The 20,496-nt window shown below is 50.3% G+C and overlaps 1 protein-coding gene across 2 annotated transcripts in view; it reads right to left on the minus strand.

Annotated features, from left to right (window-relative positions):
• PRKCE (protein kinase C epsilon) overlaps positions 1-20,496 on the minus strand; it is a 512,328-nt gene that overhangs the window by 13,525 nt on the left and 478,307 nt on the right. For both annotated transcript variants that reach the window (XM_066378351.1, XM_066378350.1), the window contains 2 exons: positions 15,115-15,303; positions 11,106-11,252 (listed from right to left, as the gene is read on the minus strand). In XM_066378351.1, the coding sequence (XP_066234448.1) occupies positions 11,106-11,252; positions 15,115-15,303 (336 nt within the window). The remainder of the gene's footprint in view (positions 1-11,105; positions 11,253-15,114; positions 15,304-20,496) is intronic.

Below are 20,496 nucleotides of genomic sequence, written 5' to 3' on the forward strand. Positions count from 1 at the left end.
CGCCACCATCGCCCCGTGCCTCTCTTGCCTGGCACTCTTTGTAACTGGGACCAGCCAGTGACTTACTTGATAACTGTTTGTCCCCTGGGCTAGAGGCTGGTTCCTGCTTGGGAGCCTGTCATGCATTTCTACCACCAGCACAGTGCTTGGCACTGCCTCAGTTTCTTCTTGTGGAAGACACAATAGAGCTCACCGATGGAGACATTTCCTAAGAGCTTTACCTTCCTGACTCATTTAACCTCACACACCACCCCCTGGGAGTGCCACCTCCCCCTCTGTAAAAATGAGAAAACAGCTTGCCCAAGGTGTACGCCGGCCAGCCGGAGGCAGAGCCAGGACCCAATTCAGCTTGTTCTGACCCTGAGGCCCTGTCCCTGGCGGGTGCTGTCCTGCCTCCTGCCTCGAGGCGTCGATGCGGTCATGTGTGCAAAGGGTTGAATGGTTTCTGCCGGTGTTGTTGTTGCTGAGTTACAAAGAAATAAACAAGCAAACCTCTGCATTCTGTCCTGTACCCCTCAGTGTGCACGAGGCCACCACCTCCATGATGCCTTTTGGGGTCATTTCTTAGACATCAGGGTGAAGAGAGGCACTGCCCCTCAAAACTTTTCATTATAATTAACAGTAAGAAATACATTTTTTATATGACCTGGTGCACAGCACCTCATTGTACTACCCCAAGAACAGACTCCTCAAGCTATACACTACCTTTACTCTCTGTGATGCATTCTGTGTTCCAGTCAGTGTTCCGCTCCATCCCATCCATCCCATCCAGCCCACCCCACCCCACCCCACCCCACCCCACCACGTCCCATCCCGTCCTCTCCAACCTACCCTTCTTTAAAAGGTTTTCTGTACCAGGCCCACTGAACTGATTTTACAACCCACTGTTGAGTAGACCCTGAAATGGAGTAAAGGGGTCCCCATAGTGGTGCCTGGAACTGAGAAAGTGCAGAAAGCACAGTGTGGATATCCAGGAACGAGGAGCTCGGAGGAGACAGCGCCCAGCCTGCCGTGGCGTGCCTGAGGCCGCGCTGCTGAGCCTGGCTCCGCAGAGAGCTGGCCGCGTGCGGCGGGACGTGCTGTGGCAGGACCCGTTCCTGCTGCTGCATCAGGGGCCTGGGTCTCTGGCTGACAGGGGGGTGGCTCACGGTGGCAAACCTGGCCCCCCCTCTGCTTCTCACCACACGGCCCTTTCTCATTTATCACCCGCTTTGCGAAGTAGTGTTATTCGTGACAGCTCTTGGGTTTAGCTTTCCAGGGATAATTGTTGGTACCTAAAGCAAAAACTTTCCAATCTGGTTCTGGCAAAAGCCCTGAGCCTCCACTCACTAATCTTTCCCCTCCTTGTTTATGAAAATGTTCTAGATAGAGATCAGTCCTCTCTTGGCCCAGGATTCATTACTGCTGTGCCCGCTGGCTTTGAAACAGGAACTGTAAATAATATATGCCTCTCAAGTCAAGATGAGGTCACCCACCTCCTTTCACCATTCAACAAACTCAGGTATCCCAATGCAGGGTCTTATTGCCCTAAGTTCCCGGCAGACACTGAATTCGGCCTCGGGCCATAAAAGGTGAGAAGAGAATTCAGAGATGGAGCTAAGAGAGAAACATTCTCCGGAAAAACCCTGTAGATCTCCACAATTCATTATTCCACAAACAGACCGAAGCCCTGCTATGTGCCAGGAGCTGTTGCTGAGGACGCCGCTGAGACTGTAACAGATAAAAAGCCCTCCCCTCACAGATCAACCAGGCCGAGCTAGTTGATGTGGGTGATGGACACATGGACATTCTCTCAACTTTCCTCTCTACTTTGGTATGTATTTGAAATTATTCCATAATAAAAACTTAAAAATAGAGTTCTCACATCTCAAACACATGAAGCTGAAGAAGCCAGACACGAAAGAGTGTACAGGACATGGCTCTCTCTCTCTGACCCGAGTAAAGATGATTTAGGCCCAGTGACAGAGAGCAGACGGAGGACTTGCCGGAGGCAGAGGGCACCTGGGGCCTGGCAGGGAGCCACGTCCTAGGTAGTCATTATGCTCATGGTCACAGGGGTGTGGCCATTCGTTCAGACGCATCAGAATGGACACTTGAAACGAGTAGATTTTATTCTATGTCAATTTTATTACAATAATGTTGATTTTTTAAAAATTCCTCGAGTCCCTGTCCTCATGGAGCATGTTTAAATGGAGCGGCTGTGGCTGGAAGAAAGCTTAGGTCTCATTTTACAGGAAGGACCAGAGAAATCCAGGGACTTGCTCAGGGTCTCACAGATGCTGATAGCAGAAACTTGTGCCCAGCTCTGTCCAGCATTTTCCTCTTAACTCACTGCCAGTGGCCCAGGTGGGGCTAAATCCTGGAATCCCATGTTTGGGGTGACTATTCTGAGGCATTAGGTGGAACAGCCGTATCCCAGGTGCCTGGCTATGTGTTGTACAAATCTGCCGTGCCTCTCCAGGAAGACCCCCTATTATTTTTAAACACTAGCTGAGAGGCCAGCAGCTGTGGGGAATGGCAGGGACTCTGCCTGATGCCCCAAGTCAAGGTCTGGCTTATTTTCTAAGTCATCTCAGTTGATAAACCCTATTCTGGCTTATCTTCCCATCTCTCTACTTAAGGCAAGAAACATATTTCACTGTCCCAGTCATTCCCAAGCCCCCTCTACACCTGGCTGGGCTCACAAACCTGAAATACACTATTAACTTCTAAGCTCTGAGCTCCAAGAAAATTCCTTTGTGGTTGGAGTAGATCCCGGATAGGATGAGCCAGAAAATATGGAGAGTGAGTGGATATAGGTTCATAGGCCAGGTCTTCTCACTTGGAAGAGACCAATGTGGAACCTTAATGAATTTTCACAAACCAATGTGTGTTTGTCAAGTCCCAGAATTCTACAATAACATTTGAGTGTCATGCTTAGGCCAAACCCTACTGTTGCCACCTGCTACCCCAGCACGCACAATGCGGGATAAACAGGGCACCAGTTCCCCCCTATGCAAAACTGGGTTTTCCAAGAGGTTCTTTCCTCCATGACAGATGTGCCCTGGAGGATCCAGGTCCTGAACTTGGAGATTGGTGTGGACGGCAGGGGAACCCAATCAGCTTGTCAAATGTCCCTTGGTGCCTGCACCCTTCATAGAGCAAATTCTGGCCTCAGGGAAAGAGGACTGAACCCCTCCAGGGGGAGGGTTTAGTGTTCTTTCTGCTTTTACTTTGATGCACATTACTCAGCCTCTGACCACTGCCCCTCCACTCCTGGCTGCCAACCACCCTGTAGCCTTCTTGGCAGAAACGGGCAGGAGGGCACTGTTCAAATGGCCCCACCTGGACAGGATCTTCTACAAGACCCCAGATGGGAAGAGGCTCCTGTGACAACAGAGGCCCCGCCTCCCAGCCTGTCCTCTACTAAACTTCTTCCTCTCCGTCCTCTACCAGACCTCAAGACTCCCCTCCCAAGGTCAAGTCGTGGGTTTTACCCTATTGCCTAGTATTCCTCAAGTGTCTAGTAACGCATCTCCTCCTGTCATCTAAACTCCTGCGGGTGGTGATATTAACGTGATAGCAGGGGATGCTTTTTTTCTCAAGTCAACCTTCCCCTCCGGGGCTTCACAGAGAGCACAAAGTGCATGCTCAATAACTACCTGCCAAAAAGCTTATCGGAATCCTGCCTCTGTTTTCCATGCCTTTTCCCACGTAGTCCACTCTTCCTAACTCTTCCTGGCGTTCTCTGCCAAGATCCAGCTCTTTTAGAGAACCTTCCCTGACTGTTCCTGCTCTTCCCTCCGTCCCACAGACGCAGCCCAGACGGTCCCATGTGCCCAGGCTGGTGTTACCAGCAGTGCCGGTGCAGCAGGGAAGAGATTAAATTCAATGTTCACTAGTCTGATGAACCCATGACGTCAAATACCAACCTAGAAACCTTTGGTACTTATAGACATACCAGCCTAGGTCTCAAATTCCTACTCTACTCCTTCCACATGGTGGGGGGAGAGCAGAACTAAAGTGATGTGCAGGCGGCCCCCCTCACCCCAGGCTGCAGGAACGCTCCTCCAATGAGAATTCACAGGTGGAGAAAGCTCTGTCAAGATGCCCCACTGGGGCTGTGTGGCTTAGAAACACTTGGGAACCTGCTGTGCTCGCACGGAGTCTCACCACTGATGGCTACCATCTCAGGGCTGGGGCGCCAAGAGCCACACAGCTATGCTCAGCAGAAACACCGCTGAGAACAAAAGCAGAAGAAAGAAAGGTGATGAGCAGGTTCACAGAATAATGGGGAAGGGTCAGACGGTGTGAGAAACCGGGGTGCTATTCCAAGGGGCGGGGAATTCTGGCATCTAGGCGGAGTCATCTATGGTCTTGCATCGCCGCCCTTCTCCTAGGACTCCCCCAACTTAGATTTTAAGCCCCAGCAAGCTCTCTGGCAGAGTCTGAATGATGTTTTTTTTGCCAGTCTTCAGCTGCCTTCCCTGACCGCATGGTGTCATCCTGCATCTGAACTCCTGGCCCCTTCACCCCTTTTGGAGCAGGAATATTGTTCAGTCCGCCCCGCCCCCTCTTCTTAGACCGCCACTGTCTCCAGCACTGTCAGCATCACGCCATCCCGAGGGCCCACTGCACATAAAGGACTGTCCTAAACAGTTCACACACACAATTAGGATTTTTACTCTTCACAGCAATCCAGGGCGGTAGGTACTACTATCCCCACTCTGTGGATCAGCAGAGCGAGGCTCAGAGAGATGAGATGACTTGCCCAAGATCCTGCAGCCCAAACCGGAACCTGGTGGCATCTGATTCTACAGCCCAGCCTTTAAACCTCACACTACTTCCTGCAGTCCTTAAGTCTTGATTCTGGGAGTCTTGGGGTAAGAGGAAGAGGGGCTTTGATAGGCTGGGTGAGGGAGGGTGGTGAATGGAGAGAGAGGAGCTAAAATTTACTGAGAACTTCCAGTGAGCAAAGCATCTCGGGCTTGTTATCTAATCCCGTTCATGATTCTCGGAGAGGGTCTTCTCATTCCTGTTTTATAGGTAAGGTGGTCAGGGGTGCAAGGAGGCCAGAAGTCTGCAGGTGGAGTGAATCTGCAGGTTCACGTGGCTCTCCTGTAATAACATTTTAATTCAACCTCAGTCTCTCTGAAGTCAAGGCCAGTACCATGTTCACTGTCCCATGCCACCACCTGGGCCAACTATCAAAACTGGGCTCCTGGACTTTTCCCGTGCCCTCCAGCCCTGTGCCGGAGTCCTAGCTCTCCGAGGGCCCTTGCAGCCTCTGGGGGGCGAAGGGCTCTCCCTACAGCATGGACAGTGCTGGGGGCGCCGTCTGGGCCCGGCTTCTGCTCTGTCAGGTGGATGATGAGGGCAGTCTCTAACGACCCCCTGGGCTCTGCGCCTTTGTGGTCCCCGCCATCAGGTGGCCTCTGGGCAGGTGGGCTGACTTTAGGGGAAGGGGCTCTTCCTCGGGCCACTAAATTGGTGAGGGTGTGGGGGTCTCGAGCCCACTTCCCAGGTTTCTCCCAGCACAGCCCGGTCATGCAGGAGCATGCAGGCAAGGCCTCCCTCACGTCCCGCCATGCAGTGTGGATGCCCGGATGAACGGAGCATGAGGTTGAACGGGGCCTCCACGTCACCGGGCCTGAGGGCTCACCTACCTGGACAGACGCCCCACTCTGGAGGCCTTACCTTAAAGAGGGATATTCACACTGAAGCGAACTTGAAAAGAGAGAACACGTACACAAGAGAAGTTTACTTGGCCAGCATTTTCCCTCATTGCCTTTGGCTTTTAACGAGGACGGCTAGGTTTCTGGGGGTGCAGGTCTCTCGCTCCTCCACTGGCTCCCCCCAAGATGTTGCCAAAACCCGGGGAGCCATAATCTCAGAGCCTAAGACTTTGTGTGTGTGTGTATGTGTGTGGTGAGAGGAGTAGGCAGGAAGGAAGCTAGCAATGAACAAAATACTTGCAAGATCTGCAAGGTCAGATGATGCCCTTCGACCACACCAAACATATCACTTCTGCCCTGTATGGTCCCAGAGTAGACAAACTCACCAAAAACACAAAAGCCAAACGTGCTTCGTTTACTGGCAACTAGATCATGCCATCATCTCGGACCCAAATCCCCCGCGGGACAGACCAATGCATTCTATGCTTGGAGGTTTTTTCCAGCATCCAAGGCCTTGGCTCCAGCCCCGCTGGCTTTTCCACTCCCCCACCCACTGCTGTGCACCCTGCTCTGAAGCCAGCCACCCCCAGGAAACTAAACGGAGCACCTGGCGGCACAAAGTCTTTGGTTTAGTGTCGATGGCACATTGCTTGCCCAACACCAGTGGAGTGTGAGCGTGGACAGGAGGAGGAGAAAAGGGAAAGTGCAGGGTGGGCAATGGCTGCTACAGCCGGGAGCAGAAGCGTGAGGACAAGCTCCACATGGACGCAGGAGCCACTGAAAACGTCCTGGGGAAGGGGCCAGAGCCAAGGAGCACACACAGACCCGAAGGCAGGACACCCAGGGAACTCGTGACAGCTCGGGAGTCAGGGCAGGGGTTAGACGGGGAAGCTCTGGCGCCAGGGAGCAGAAATATCAGTTTAGCAAACATCCCAAGAAGGCAAAGGCCCAGAGGGGACAGCAGCCCGTGGAGGTATGTGATAGAACCTGACCAGAGGCCAAATTCCAGTGGCGAATCTGGACAATCTCCTTTGTGCTATCTTCAGAGGGGGCGGTCCTGGGGAGGCCATGGGAACCAGGCCCAGAGCTGTGCTCCTGCCATAGCCTCAGCCCCTGTGGGTGACCCGGGGCCCCGGCCTCCTGCTGCGCCAGCCTGGGCAGAGTGCAGGCTCACTGTGCCCACCACAAGGTTCTGCCAAAAAGGGGATCCAAGTATTTATATGCCATGGGAGTGGGGATAGGTGGGAGCTCTGGAAAACACGCCACGGCATCTCGGCTCTTTTCAAGTCCTAGACGGGATGGCTTGCCCTCTCCCAGCCTCACCTCCAGCACCTGCCACCAGGCAAAACCAAGTCCTTCCTGAATCGGACAGACGCCCCACCCCAGATTCAATACGGCCCGCCGGGGTGCAGGACAGTGGCTATTCAGCAGGTTTCTGGGATGGGTGGCATTCTTATGTGGTGTCAGTGGGCAGGGGAAGGAGCAAGTGGAGCTAGCGCAGGATGAGGAGACCCGCTGTTCCCTCACAGCCCAGGCCCTTGACTGGATGCCGAGATCAGGGGTCCGTGCCCGGGTTTCCCTGTCTGCTAGAGCACATGCGCAGTGTCTTCTAGGGCCACCATCAAACTGCAAGGCTCGGGCCATTTGCTCAGACTTGTCCCCCCTTTCCTCACAGTGTCCTTCCTTTGACTTGGGGTCTGTGCCTAAGCTCCAAGCACCTCACTCCGCCCCCGGCTGCCTGCCACCCACTATCCAGGCTTCCTGATGTCACCCTCCACGCCTGCTTCCCTTCGTTTCCTCCTCAAAACCTTTCTCTCCCTGCGCTCCTTGAGAGGCACCTGATGTCTCCTCAGGTCATGTGACACCGGGAGCCTGTCCTGTGATGGAACTTCCTGTCCCATGAGCTGTCCTCACCACCGGTTTCTGAGCCAGGCAGGGACCCACACACCCAGGGCTAACCCTGAGTCAGTGAGGGGTGGGGGAGGGGAGCGAAGGCTTATAAAACCCTTACAGAAGTTTTCACATTGGTCCTGCAAGGCTTTCAGTGATGAGGAGTACAGCACATGCATCGCTGTGGTGGGATTTAACCCAACTTAAAATTCGCTTCTGCTGCACACACACCCACAGATGACTCAGAGTGGTGCCATTAGTGTTTTTCAGAAAAGAGCTTTCAACTTAGGGGCAGAGGTGGGACACCTTTCCAGCCTGCCAGCTAGATGAGGACTATTCTTTCCTTTCCTTATTGTGGTATTTCCCTAAAGAGAAATCTCTAGTCCAAAAGATATAAATGTGATCAGATATTTAAATAACTTGTCTTTAAAGACCTATAGCTGAGAACTCTGTAAGGATCAGTATCATTCAGCTCAAAATGTGATCGGAAACACCTTGTTGCACAGTGTGAGTTTCCATTTTTATTCTTCCTTCAGATGTTCCAGTTCTTTCCTCCAAACTGAATTCAAATTAACTGAATATTTGCCCCTGACCCCCAACAGTGGTGAGGGTAACTCTAACTCTGGGGTGGAGTGGGGCATAGGAACAGGTACAGAAGCTGATTCCCGGGCCGTGATGAAATCAGGCTTCAGGAAGGCTGAGACACTGAGATTGGTGGGAGCTCCCGGACAGCCCCTCCCTTTTTCACTGCTGTCCTCTCAGGGGGCGGTAAGGCTCTGAGGCTACCTGAGCCCCTCAGGAAGGGAAGCATGCCAAGTGTTGCCCTCTGCTCCCAGGTGGGGGCTTCTCTGGAGGTCCAAGGGGAAAAAGCACAGGTCCCTTGTGCCCTAGGTAGAGATGGAGTCCCATCTAACCCCCAGGTGGTCCCGACCCAGGGATGTACTTCTCTTGCTGGTATCCGAGGGCCCCCTCACACCCCTGCCCACAGGAGTACCTGCACTCCTGGCCAGGGACACTTTTCGGGGCTCCCTGCCTGTCTGGGCCCAGTGAAGCGTGCAGACTAGTGGGCCGGGTCCTGTGCTCAGCCCCCTGCTTTATTCCTCGCTCTTCCCTGTTCCCTGTGTCATGTGTCTTCCATCCCATAGAAACCTCCTGACTGTTCTTCACGCCTCTCCCTCGCTCTGGGGAAGCCTGGCGCTGCTCCAGATGTCTCTCCTCTCAGGTCTGCCCTTTCGTTTGGCTCAGAGTTCAGACCAGAGGGCGGAACCCCAGCAAGGAACCCCAGTCCTGCTAGGGCTTTGGGAAGGGTTTTGGGGACCAGAGCTTCTCGGCCTCCTGAGATCTCATAGCACTCTCTGCTGGATTTGGACAACATTCTGCCACCTAGTCTGTGTCAGTGAGAGGCTTCCCCGTGAATCCACACTTAAAAACTTCCTTGTGCTTTTTATCTTTATCGCTACGGATCTTCCCAAGTGCTTGCTTCCTGTGATCTCTTAGCAAGGAGGCAGCCTCTCTGCAGAGACCTGCTGCACGCCCCTGCCCGACCCCAGCCTGTCTCCCCTGTACACTCCTGCTGATGGTCCCATGGGGCCCGTCCTCTCCTCAGTGTCACAGGATGGGCTGCCCCACCCCAACCCTCTGCAAGCTTAGCTTCAAGTTGTTTTGTTGACCTGAAGTTCAAATTGATGGTTAACTCATTTAGTAGACCTGCGCTGACCGATCCGTCCTTGACCTTGTACTGGATTTCTGTTTGTTTGGCCTGGATTCTTTACTTTGCCCTATTTCCCAGTTTTATTTGGGCTGATTAACTTAGATTAAAGCCAAATTAACATGTCACCCTCCTATCAAGACTCTAGTTTCTCTTCCTTCTCTACTTGGCCTCCGCTTTCCAATTTCCCCTCGCTTTGCCAGGGGTAGAGTTGACCTTGTCCTTAGACCACCTGCACAGACCCCAGGAAGGGCAGGACAGCCTTCTACTGGCTGGCATGTACAGCGGCTCCCGTCCCAACCCCCCAGCACGGGCTTGGCTGAGCTACGGGGGAGATGGGCTGGGCGGGGGGTGAAGTTAACCAGGAAAGAAGGTGGACCTGAATCTAGCTTGTGCCAAGCTGTGTGCTAGCCAGTGAAACCTCATAAAACTAAAGAAGAAAGCAAATGAAGAATGATGACAGGCTGAGTGTCTAGGGCCAGTCCACCCACCATGCTCTACCAGGGGTCCCCAAACTTTTTACACAGGGGGCCAGTTCACTGTCCCTCAGACCGCTGGAGGGCTGCCACATACAGTGCTCCTCTCACTGATCACCAATGAAAGAGGTTCCCCTTCCGGAAGTGCGGCAGGGGGCCGGATAAATGACCTTAGAGGGCTGCATGCGGCCCGCGGGCCGTAGTTTGAGGACGCCTGCGGGCTAGACTCTAGAGTCTAGAGTCTGGCTGAGGCCTGGACCATGCCCTTCAGCTGAGAGTTAGTCCCTCCCCACCCTGCCAACAGAACACTTCTGAGAAGCACAGCAGTCAATACTCGCTCCCCAGAAAACCTTCTGGAATAGAGTGAGAGTCCTCTCTGATGACTCACAGCAGAGGAGATCCTTGGTGCACCTAGTAGTGAGGGAGGAGGGGTCATCTGACAAAGGGGGCAACTGAGGGCTGTCGGGGGCTTCTGCCTGGTAAATTCTTATATCACACATTCTTCTTAACTCCCAGTAAGCAAGCCAGCTGGTGACCCAAAATTCCAGCCTCATCATCATGCTAAAAGTCAATGGAATTAAGATATCCCCCCCAGATATGCACACGTGTGTGCGCGTGCATGCACACACACACGTTCTTCAAGGAGAGCAGCACCAACCTTGTCCCCTTCCAAGGTCACTGTCAGGAGACAGTCTTTGCTCTGAGTCAAGGCCAGACTCAACAGTTCTATTCCTCTTTCCAAGCTCTGAGCTTCCACCCGTTATTGTATCCCTTCTCTGGCCACATCCTAACAGGTCTAAGAACCTGGAAGGAAGTGTGTGCTGAGCTGGATGGAAGTCAGAAGGGACAGCGGGACCAAGCGCCACAGGGGACCTGTGACGTGGCCTGAGGAACTGGCCTCTTACCGATGTGCTTCCCTAGGGGTTCCCAGGGGACAGTCCTCAAATGTCAGTCACTGAGTCCCAGCTTCCTGCTCTCTGCTAGTTCCACATAATAACTGTTACTTAGTTAACACTTTTCTTTAAATGGACTCATTTAAAAAACAAACCTGTGTATTTATAAAGAAACCTTATATTGCTGCCCTACACGGAAAACTATTATCCTCTGTCATTTTGGATAAAAATAAGTAAGCAAATCTCTATTAAAGTTAATAAAAAGGTCCTCCTGTGGCCCATATAAATCACCATCTTGGTTATGGCTGTAGGCTGTGTATTTTCTACAGTAAACTCTCAGGGCTGCAGAGACCCTTTCTTAGGGAATGTCCTGACTACCTTGTGCCCTTGTCATCGCGGTTGTAAGATGTGCCTCAGACCATCACCCCACGCATGGCACCCAGGCCCAGCCCATGGGGTGGGATGAGCTCCGGGCCCTACTTACAATTCGAGGTTTGAAGGGTGGCTTGATCTTCTTCTGCTCCAGGAGCACCCAGTCAATCTCCTTGAAGAACGGGTGCTGCTTGATGGCATCTTCGCCATTCTGTGCTGCCACGCAGCCCAGGCGCTTGTGGGGGTTCTTGGTCATGAACTGTGAGGATGAGGACAGAGGACAGAATTAGTGACCAAGGCCCAACAGGCACAGGCTTTGAAGGAAAGCAGAAGTCAGCCAAGGTAACGTCTTCAGTGTCACTGCTTTCTGCACTTTTAGGGTCCTACCCTGCAGGGTCCTTGTAAACTCTTATATAGAACTTGCTATGCGCCAACCACCATTCTAAATATAGTATGTGAGAGTGTGTGTAAGTATGTGTGTGTGTGTGTATAAATTCATTTCAGTCATATGTAACCCTCTGAGCTACTATTATTGTCCCCATTTTATAAGTAAGTAGTTGAGGCACAGAGAAGTTAATCAGCTTGGCCAAGGTCAAAGAGCCAGCAAGGTACCAAGCTGGGGTTAGAAATGCAGGCTCTTACTGACGCTGCCTCCCCTCAGATTCTCAAGTCCTTTCTTCAGGGAGACGGAAGTCTGATAAACCATCTACACTGAGAGGTCAATGGTCCTTTGTGAGGTGTGAAAAGAGGATCAGATATTCCTATTAAGGTAAATTATCAATGGTACCTCCTGCCCTTTCCTTTTTCTGGACCTGGGCCCTCCTGGTTTTTAAAGATTTGAATTTGTAATCTCCAGCCAAAAAAAAAAAAAAAAAAAAAAATGCATGCAGATTAAAAGATTAAAAAAAATCAAAAGAAGAAAAAGGCTTATTGCTTCTTAATGCTTATCCATAACAACCACATTGATGGGTTATATTTTTGGCTGGTGTCTTATGACCCTGAACACCCAGCAGAACTTATTCCTATTAAATGAGTCAGTCTTGATGACAAATATTAATTTAATTGAGTAGCTATGTAACAATATAACCTTGGGAAAAAAATCAGTGGTAATAGGTGGGAATATTTCTGATAGCCACCCAAAATAAAGGTAGAGTTATGTGTGTGTGTATGTCTGTGTATTAAGAGGGACAAAGTGTTAAGTTTCATAGCATGAAGGCTGAGTCTATATTTATATAAAGAAACTTAAGAGGAAAAGCCATAAACCAAAGGGATAAATCTATAATGGTAGAAGTTCAGACTTCATTAGCAAGAGAAACTGGGAGAGCCTCCTACAATCTTTTACCTGGTACTGCTAAAACCAAACCGCATGGGCACAGACCAAATGCTACTGGAGGGGTGAGAACCGTAGATAAGAGAGTAAAGGGGTGGTGAGTAGATGTGAGCTAGGAATGGTACCAACACACTTCATCTTTCTAATCTAAAGGTCAGCAGGGGTCAACTCTGCTTAGACATCTTCGACGGCTTCCCGTCACCGGCAGGATAAACTCCCGGCCGCATACTTTGGCACACAGAAACTTCTTGGTCTGAACCTAGTCTATTTTGCTGGCCTTTTACATGTCTCCTCATTGGATGCCCTTCTCCAGTGCCTATGTACCCTCTACAAACTAGTCAAAATGCTGCCTCCTCTGTGAAGCCTCCCCGAATTTCCCCCTCTGTGGAGACCTGGGACCTCATGTTTCTTATTTAAATTCTAATTTGTCTAGACAACTCCTTCCCTTGGCCATCTCTGTGATATAGAAGTCAGTCTGACGTTCCCAGCCCCTGCCTCAGCGCTGGCTCCACTGGCACTCTCACCACACTGAAATGAGTGAATAGGGTGCAGGGCGCTGGGCGCAGGGCGCAGAAGCGAGGCAGGGAAGCGGCAGGACCCGCACTCACAGGTTGTGCCCTGCGTAACTCTAGGAGGCAATGGCCTTCGCTAGGGCCCTCACCACCGTCGCATAGGCAGCAGCCCTCAGAGACACAGCTCAGTAGCCAGAGTCATGGACAATCTAGCCTGGCCCTAAAATCAAGTGACAGTATGAGGAAGTGAAGTGCTCCAAGGCCAAGGGAGTAGAAGACTGCTCCTTACTTCCTGAGCTCTCCCTGTCCTCCCATTCTGGGAGGGGACAAATCAGGGCCACGTATAAACATAAGTTTCCACGTCTCGGGAAGCAGCCCCTGAGCCAGTGGCTCTTCTCACGAGGAAGATGTTTTCTCTCCAAGACATCACTGTTACCAACTGGTGACACAGGCATGATCCCAAGCTTCTGACTCTGTAGGTCAAAGTTTCCCAACCTCTGTGCTAGTGACATTTTGGGCCGGATACTTTTGTCACAGGGGCTGCCCTGTGCATTGTAAGATGTTGAGCAGCATTCCTGGCCTTTTTCCACTAGTGCCCGTAGCACCCCCTGCTCCAAGCTGTCACAACTAAAAATATCTCCAGACGTGGACACTGCTCTGGGTCATCCAGCTGGGGAGCTGGCAGGGCCGGTCCCAGGAGGGTGTGTCAGGCTGGTGCTCGGGGCCTGGGGGTGTGGCCGGCTCTGCTGGGCTGTGTCCTGGCTGCCGGGGGTGCACGAGCATGGGGCCTGCCACCCACGAGATGCTCAAAATATATGCGTTGAATAAATGAATGACTAAATAAACATACTCCTTTGCTAATCTTATACCAACTGCGACCACATAAAAACTATTTTTTATGTATTGCCCACCTTCTCCAGTTGGACTGCAAGCTCCACTGAAAGGGACGGCTGCTGTTACAGTCACCAGTACTTATGTAGCATCTAGCACAGTGCCTGGCACATTGGGAGTGCTCAACACATATTAGTTCAATATTAACTGAAGTAATTCACAGAAGGGAAAAAGGGAAAGAAAGGGAAATTGATAGGGAGGGAAAGAATGAGGCGAGGGACAGAGGAAGGAAAAAAAAAACCCCAACTATAGCTAAAAGTAACATGTTCTGATGTGACATTTTCCAAAATATGGTACGTGACCCCCTACCCTTGGCCACCTACGGAATCACTTTAGATCTTTTTAACATTTTCATGTGATGAATTATGTTAAGTAGTTATAGCAAATAATTCTGATTTTCCATTTATGATAATGATATAAAGTTTCTTTGTAAAATACATATAACTAGGTAAATATGGGGAGGTAACCAAAAGAACAAGTAAAGGAAATCATGGTAGAGAGGGCACGAGGAGAGGGCAATTTGGCGAATGTGGAATGCCAACTACTGACCGTCGGGCTTCCTGGCAGGTGAAAGAAGCCAGCGCTGAAGCCAGTGCTCCTGGGCTGGCACCGGGGTCCTGCCCAGCAGGGTGACCCTTCCCAGGTAAACGGGTCTGCTATTCTCTTTACCACAGCCTCCGAGCTTCCCCAGGGAGACAGGTAACCACTTATGTGCCTCAATACCATGTCCTACGGTGTAGAAATGGCTGCCTTGAGCAAGCATTAAGCGCTTTCACATGGGAGGGATTATCTGCGGGTTTGGGGATAATCTATTATAGGTCTGAGCCCAGCACAGCTGCATAGATCTCCCAATCTACGGACACTTCTTTCCTGATCAGCTCTGCAGCCACAGTGAGGCTGCCGTGGACACAGGAGCACAGTGCCTGCCCATTCTCCCCTCCCCTCGTCCCTGTCACAGGCCCCAGAGGAAGAGAGGCCACAGAACAGGTAGGAAAGGAGGGCCCAGCTCAGAGCCTCAGCAGCAAGGGTGATCCCAGCACAGTTTGGGTTGGTTTTGCTCCCTCTGAAACACTCACTGGAGGACCCGGTGTGCTCAGAGCCCCCTCAGGAAACACAAACACACTCCTTTTTCCACAAGAAGAACCACACCCACCCGGACCCGATTCTCTCGGCAGTGGTCCTCTGTTTAGGGCCTGCACCCCCAGTGGGGACTGCCCTTGCCTCCTCCATCCATTGTGGAGTGGCGGGATGGGACAGGACAGACAGAGGCAGAGAGAGGGAGAAAGGGAGGGTGCAGGGAGGGAGGAGAGAGAGGGACGGAGGGAGGAGAGAGAGAGATGGTGGGAAGGCCAGGGGAGCAGAAACATGGGTGCAGGGTGACAACTCACAGCTTTCAGGATGCTGACGGCCTCCTTGCTGAGCCACACAGGGTAGAGCACATCATCATGGAGGATGGACTCAAACAGGTCGTCCTCGTTGTCGGCCTCAAAGGGGGGCTGCCCAGCCATCATCTCATACATCAGCACCCCCAGGGCCCACCAGTCCACTGAGGGGCCATATTCCAACTCCTGCAGGATCTGTTCAGGAAACACACAATGTCAAAGCCCAGCAGACTGCTGTCTGCAGCCACGGGCACCACAAGTGCCCACAGGAAGTGCCATGCCTGTGTTTCCAGCTTGCTCCTCCCTGAGCAGAGCCATGTGTTATATCCAGGTTCTAAACCAGCAAATGCAGTGACAGTTCAGTTTGGGAGGCACTATATTGGGAATCAACTATCAACTCTGCCAAGCTAATATCTGCTGTGGGGACAATTCACTGCTTCTTTGTTTGAGCACCAGCTGAAGTTCCTGACTTGCATTATAATAGCCACCTTAACAAAAAATAAAAAAAGCATATCTTTGACATTGAAATCAGAGTCAGAGGAGCAAGATGCAGCTTAACAGAGACACAAGCAAGCTGTAAGTGACTGTGTGCAGCAAATTCGGGTCTCCTGTCACACACGCAGGCCAAGGGCATGGCTCATTGAGTGGAAAGGTGAGCAGAACTGCAGTCTTCTTTCAGTGGTGACAATGTTGAATTGACCTGACCCCTGTGCTCTTGGAAAAGAAACTATAGTTAATCAGTCTCCCCACTCTTGTGTTCTGATCTCAAAGGAACACTATACTCTTGCATATTCCAAGGAAAGATCCATCTCCAATGTTTTCCGTGACTCCCACAACACTTGCTGATGAACCCCTCATTTACTCGCCTCTATAAAGCCCCACACCCCTCCTCCTTTTATTTGAGGTGCCCCAAATGGCAGAGGCCATGTCTAATCATTGCAGCTTGAAGGACACCTCAGACAAGTAACTTCTCAGATAACTTGTTCCAGAACAAGGCTCCAGCTCACTTCTCAGATTTCAGGATAGCCAGGAAAGAGGAGGCTGAACCCAGCATATGGGCTTTCTGTGGTCTACTCCAAACACCTCTCTAGAGATTACAGATTGCTTGAGATTAAATAAGAAGACCTGGGTAGATTTTGAAAATAATAAAAACACATTCCAAGAATCCTTTTAATTTAGAATCAAATGGAATACAGGGGGTCCTCAGGTTATAATAGTCTCAACCAGTGGTGGGATTCAGCCAGTTTGCACTGGTTCAGCAGAACCAATACCTAACTTTTTGTTGAGTTTGGTGAACTGGTTGTTAAAATGGCACTTGTAATCAGGCTTTTCTCTAAGGTGGGTGCCTGGGCAGATGCCCAATGTGGAAATCACAAATTGACATTCCTTACTCTTTTTTAATTTTCATCTGCACAACAGCATGTTCTAAGAGCCATAGTACACTAAACTAAATTATATTATAAGAAAGAGTTTTGAAATATTAATGAAAAAATATTAAATAATACCTGACAAAAAGCAATAAAACTGTTATTTAAGATATTTCCATATTGCTTCTTGATTGGCATCCTTACTTGCAATTTTTTTCATCTATGGAAAGAATGAACATTACCATTAGTTTTGCTTTTTGTCAGGTATTATTTAATATTTTTTCATTAATATTTCAAAACTCTTTCTTATAATATAATCTAGTTTTCTGCACCTCTTTTATTGTTCTCATTTAAGTATTAAATACCATGTGGATGTCCTGGGTTTGATTCCTGGTCAGGGCACACAGGAGAAGCATCCATATGCTTCTCCACCCTTCCCCCTCTCCTTTCTCTCTCTCTCTCTTCCCGTCTGCAGCCAAGGCTCCATTGGAGCAAAGTTGGCCCAGGCACTGAGGATGGCTCCATGGCCTCCGCCTCAGGCACTAGAATGGCTCTGGTTGCAACGGAACAATGCTCCAGATGGGCAGAGCATCGCCCCCTGGTGGGCTTGCTGGGTGGATCCCAGTTAAGTGCATGTGGGAGGCTGTCTCTCTGCCTTCCCGTTTCTCACTTCAGATAAATAAATAAATAAATAAATAAGTACTAAATACATGAAATAATAAACTATCTTTTAGTGTATCTTTTTTTATACTTAAACCTCCATTAGGGCAGAGAACTGGTTGTTAAATTATTTGAATCCCACCACTGGTCTTGACATACAATTTCAAGTTTATGATGCTCTCTCCCATAAAAACTTAAAAAAATTGAGACGTGAGCGTTTCAGCTTACACCGTTTGCGCTGTACTTATGGACTACGTGGGCGAACTAGTTTGGCTGCACATGGTGGAAGAATACACAGTACAGTGCACAGTACAGTATATTTGTGTTCTTATCCTTTTTCTGTGGCTTAGCTGTATTTTATGTTCTATATTATGATTTTACAACTATGTTAGCATAGGTAAGTGACTTAGGCTAACGTGTGTTTCCACTTGCACCAAAATTTGCATTACATCACTGTTGTAGGAACGGAACTGTGTCATAATCCAAGGACCTCCTGTATAGGCAACTCTAAATTATTTGGGGCTAGTAAAGTGTATGGTGAGTACCTTTGGTCTTTAAGCCCAAGGGCCAGCACGTGGTATCAGTTAGAGGTCAGAGTTATAGGCTCCACTGTCCTGGGAAAGTCAGTAATGCTGCTGGTCCAAAGCCAAAGCCAGTGCCTCCCTCAACCTTGAAAATCCAGACCCCAACCTGTGTCACTACAAGACCACCCGTTTCTGTCCTTCAGGGTCATGGTTATCACCCATCTCTTCCAGAAATCTTTCTTGGATCTCTCCAGTCCTCCTATCCTCAGACCCTTACCTCTCCCTAACATCTGCAGGCACCTCCCACATACTACCATGATTTTAGTTATTTTCTCATGGTCAACTGTCTTTCTAGGGCATCTGTAAGTAAGCAGGTGGCAGAGGCTCTAGCATTCTTTTGAGTCCTGACTATGACCAGCCCAGTTCTAACACCCAGGAGACGGGTGACCACATGTGCCCACTGTGTGTGCCTTTGGGCATGCTCCTTTCTAGCCTTAATTCAGGGGACTCTGAGTTCTAAGGTGGCCACCCTCCAGCCTCCAGGAGGTGGCACAACTGAGTTCTATGCCTTGGCATGGTGATGGGGAGGTGGCCTCCAGGTGGCCTGTGTATGCTCAGACAGGATGGCTCTGTGGGAACCACAAAGTGGCCCTGCTCACCCTTCCCCAGGTCTCTTCCAGACCCTGCCCATTTGGGTGGCATCTTTTGTGAAATTCCTTTTAGGCTTGACCTAATTATCTGCTTTCTAGTTGGCTTGTCTGTGATGGAGTTTGTGAGAATGGCAAGGCTTCGCACGCTATGGGAGGGCACCCAGCAAGGCAGCCAACCCTTTTTTTTTTTTTTTCTTTTTCTTTTTTTTTTTTTTCAGTTTCCTGAAGCTGGAAACAGGGAGAGACAGTCAGACAGACTCTCGCATGCGCCCGACCGGGATCCACCCGGCACGCCCACCAGGGGCGACGCTCTGCCCACCAGGGGGCGATGCTCTGCCCATCCTGGGCGTCGCCTTGTTGCAACCAGAGCCATTCTAGCGCCTGAGGCAGAGGCCACAGAGCCATCCCCAGCGCCCGGGCCATCTTTGCTCCAATGGAGCCTTGGCTGCGGGAGGGGAAGAGAGAGACAGAGAGGAAAGCACGGCAGAGGGGTGGAGAAGCAAATGGGCGCTTCTCCTGTGTCCCCTGGCCGGAATCGAACCCGGGGCAGCCAACCCTTTGAGTGGGTCAGAGTTGCAGTAGAGAAGGGTAGGCATTGGGTCTGATGACGCCAGGCATTACCCAGAGCTGGCTGCCATTCCTGGGGGAGTGGGGGAGGGCATGGAGAAGGGAGAAGTGACACGGTGGGGGTAAGCCAAGGGCACAGGGTGGGAAGAGAAGCCCTGGGGCAGAGCTAGTGCCTCAGAAGGTGTCTCTGGTTTCAGTTAGCTGCTACCTCACAGCCCCTCCTCTTTGAATTGAGGCTTATGCTTTCTGAAGTATATTCATGCTCCATGCTTTAATCTCATTAGATACTCAAAGAGCTTGATGAGATGGGTAGGGCAGGAACTGTTATTCCCGTCGGAAAGGTGAAGAACCGGAGGGTCAAAAACATTTTGTGATTTGACCAAGGTCGCACAAGGGCATCAGTGGTCAAGTCTGGCCTGGGATCCCAACTCTCGGATCTATGCTTTTCCCACCCCAGTGCACAGTCCAGCAATGTGGTAATGATGGAGCGCCCGTTTCTTACCCAGTGCCTGCTGTGGGCCGGGCACTGTGCTAAATGCTTTAGAGGCATACTTCCATTTAATCTTCCCTGTAGCCCTTGATAAACATAGCCATACCTTTATCAGCTATATAACTTATCTACAGTAAGACCAGAGATTATTAGCCATGTCACGTGCTGTGGTGATTGTGCCTAGTGGGCACGAGTGTAGAATAGGAAGGAAGAGTGTCTGGGTCTCTTAAGCAGAGGTCAGAGTAGTTCATTGTGAGTCTTGCCAATGGATTGCCTTTTATGAAAATTTTGTTCATGAAAAAGTGAATGTTTGTCTTGGGCTGGGCCCTCAACTATTACACTGGCCTGTCAACCTTATGACTCTGGCATCAACTCAGAGGGACTGGAACCAAGCATTCTGATGATAAAGGATGAGTGAGGAGGATGCTGAAAAAGCATGTCCAGTTGAAAGCCCTGACTCTAACTGATTTCTCCTTGAAGGTTAAATACCTAGTATTCCTGCTAAGGGAACACACTGGTAAAGACTGGTTGAATCTCACCTCTTCAGCTTTCTTAGAAGATAAGATTCTAATGAGAATTTACCTGTTACTTGATTCTTACTTCTCTGACTCTCCCCAGGCCTCCCCATGTCTCATCTGGTCTGTGAAAAGTCTCTCAACAGTACTTCTCTCTCACTTTGCCCTCTGATCCACACTAATGATGCCCATCTTCTTTCCAGGACAGGTCTGATTATGACCCTTCTACACTGGGGAGTCCTTAGTGGGTCCACAGATTCTACAGGATAAATGCCATCTTCCTTGGGTCTTTATTCTAATCATGTTCATTGCCAAGAGCATGAAGAAATCCTCTGTTCTATCTACACTATTTTACTTTCTTTAAAAAGGCCAAGAATGTTCTTATGTTGGAATGCCCCAAGTTCTCATTCTTTTATTCATTCAACAAACCATTACTAAGAGCCAGACTTCTGTGCTGAATCCAGGAAGTACCCAGATTAGAAACACTGCTCCTGCCCTAAAGGATTCCTAGCCCAAGGTTGCTGAACCTCCTCCCCTCCCCCACTCCCACTCAGTCCTCCCTATTGTTTTCAGGAATGTTTCCCATCCCCATCACCAAAGGAAATCCTGCTAATT

The sequence above is a fragment of the Saccopteryx leptura genome, chromosome 3, assembly GCF_036850995.1.
Source record: "Saccopteryx leptura isolate mSacLep1 chromosome 3, mSacLep1_pri_phased_curated, whole genome shotgun sequence".
Lineage (NCBI taxonomy): Eukaryota > Metazoa > Chordata > Mammalia > Chiroptera > Emballonuridae > Saccopteryx > Saccopteryx leptura.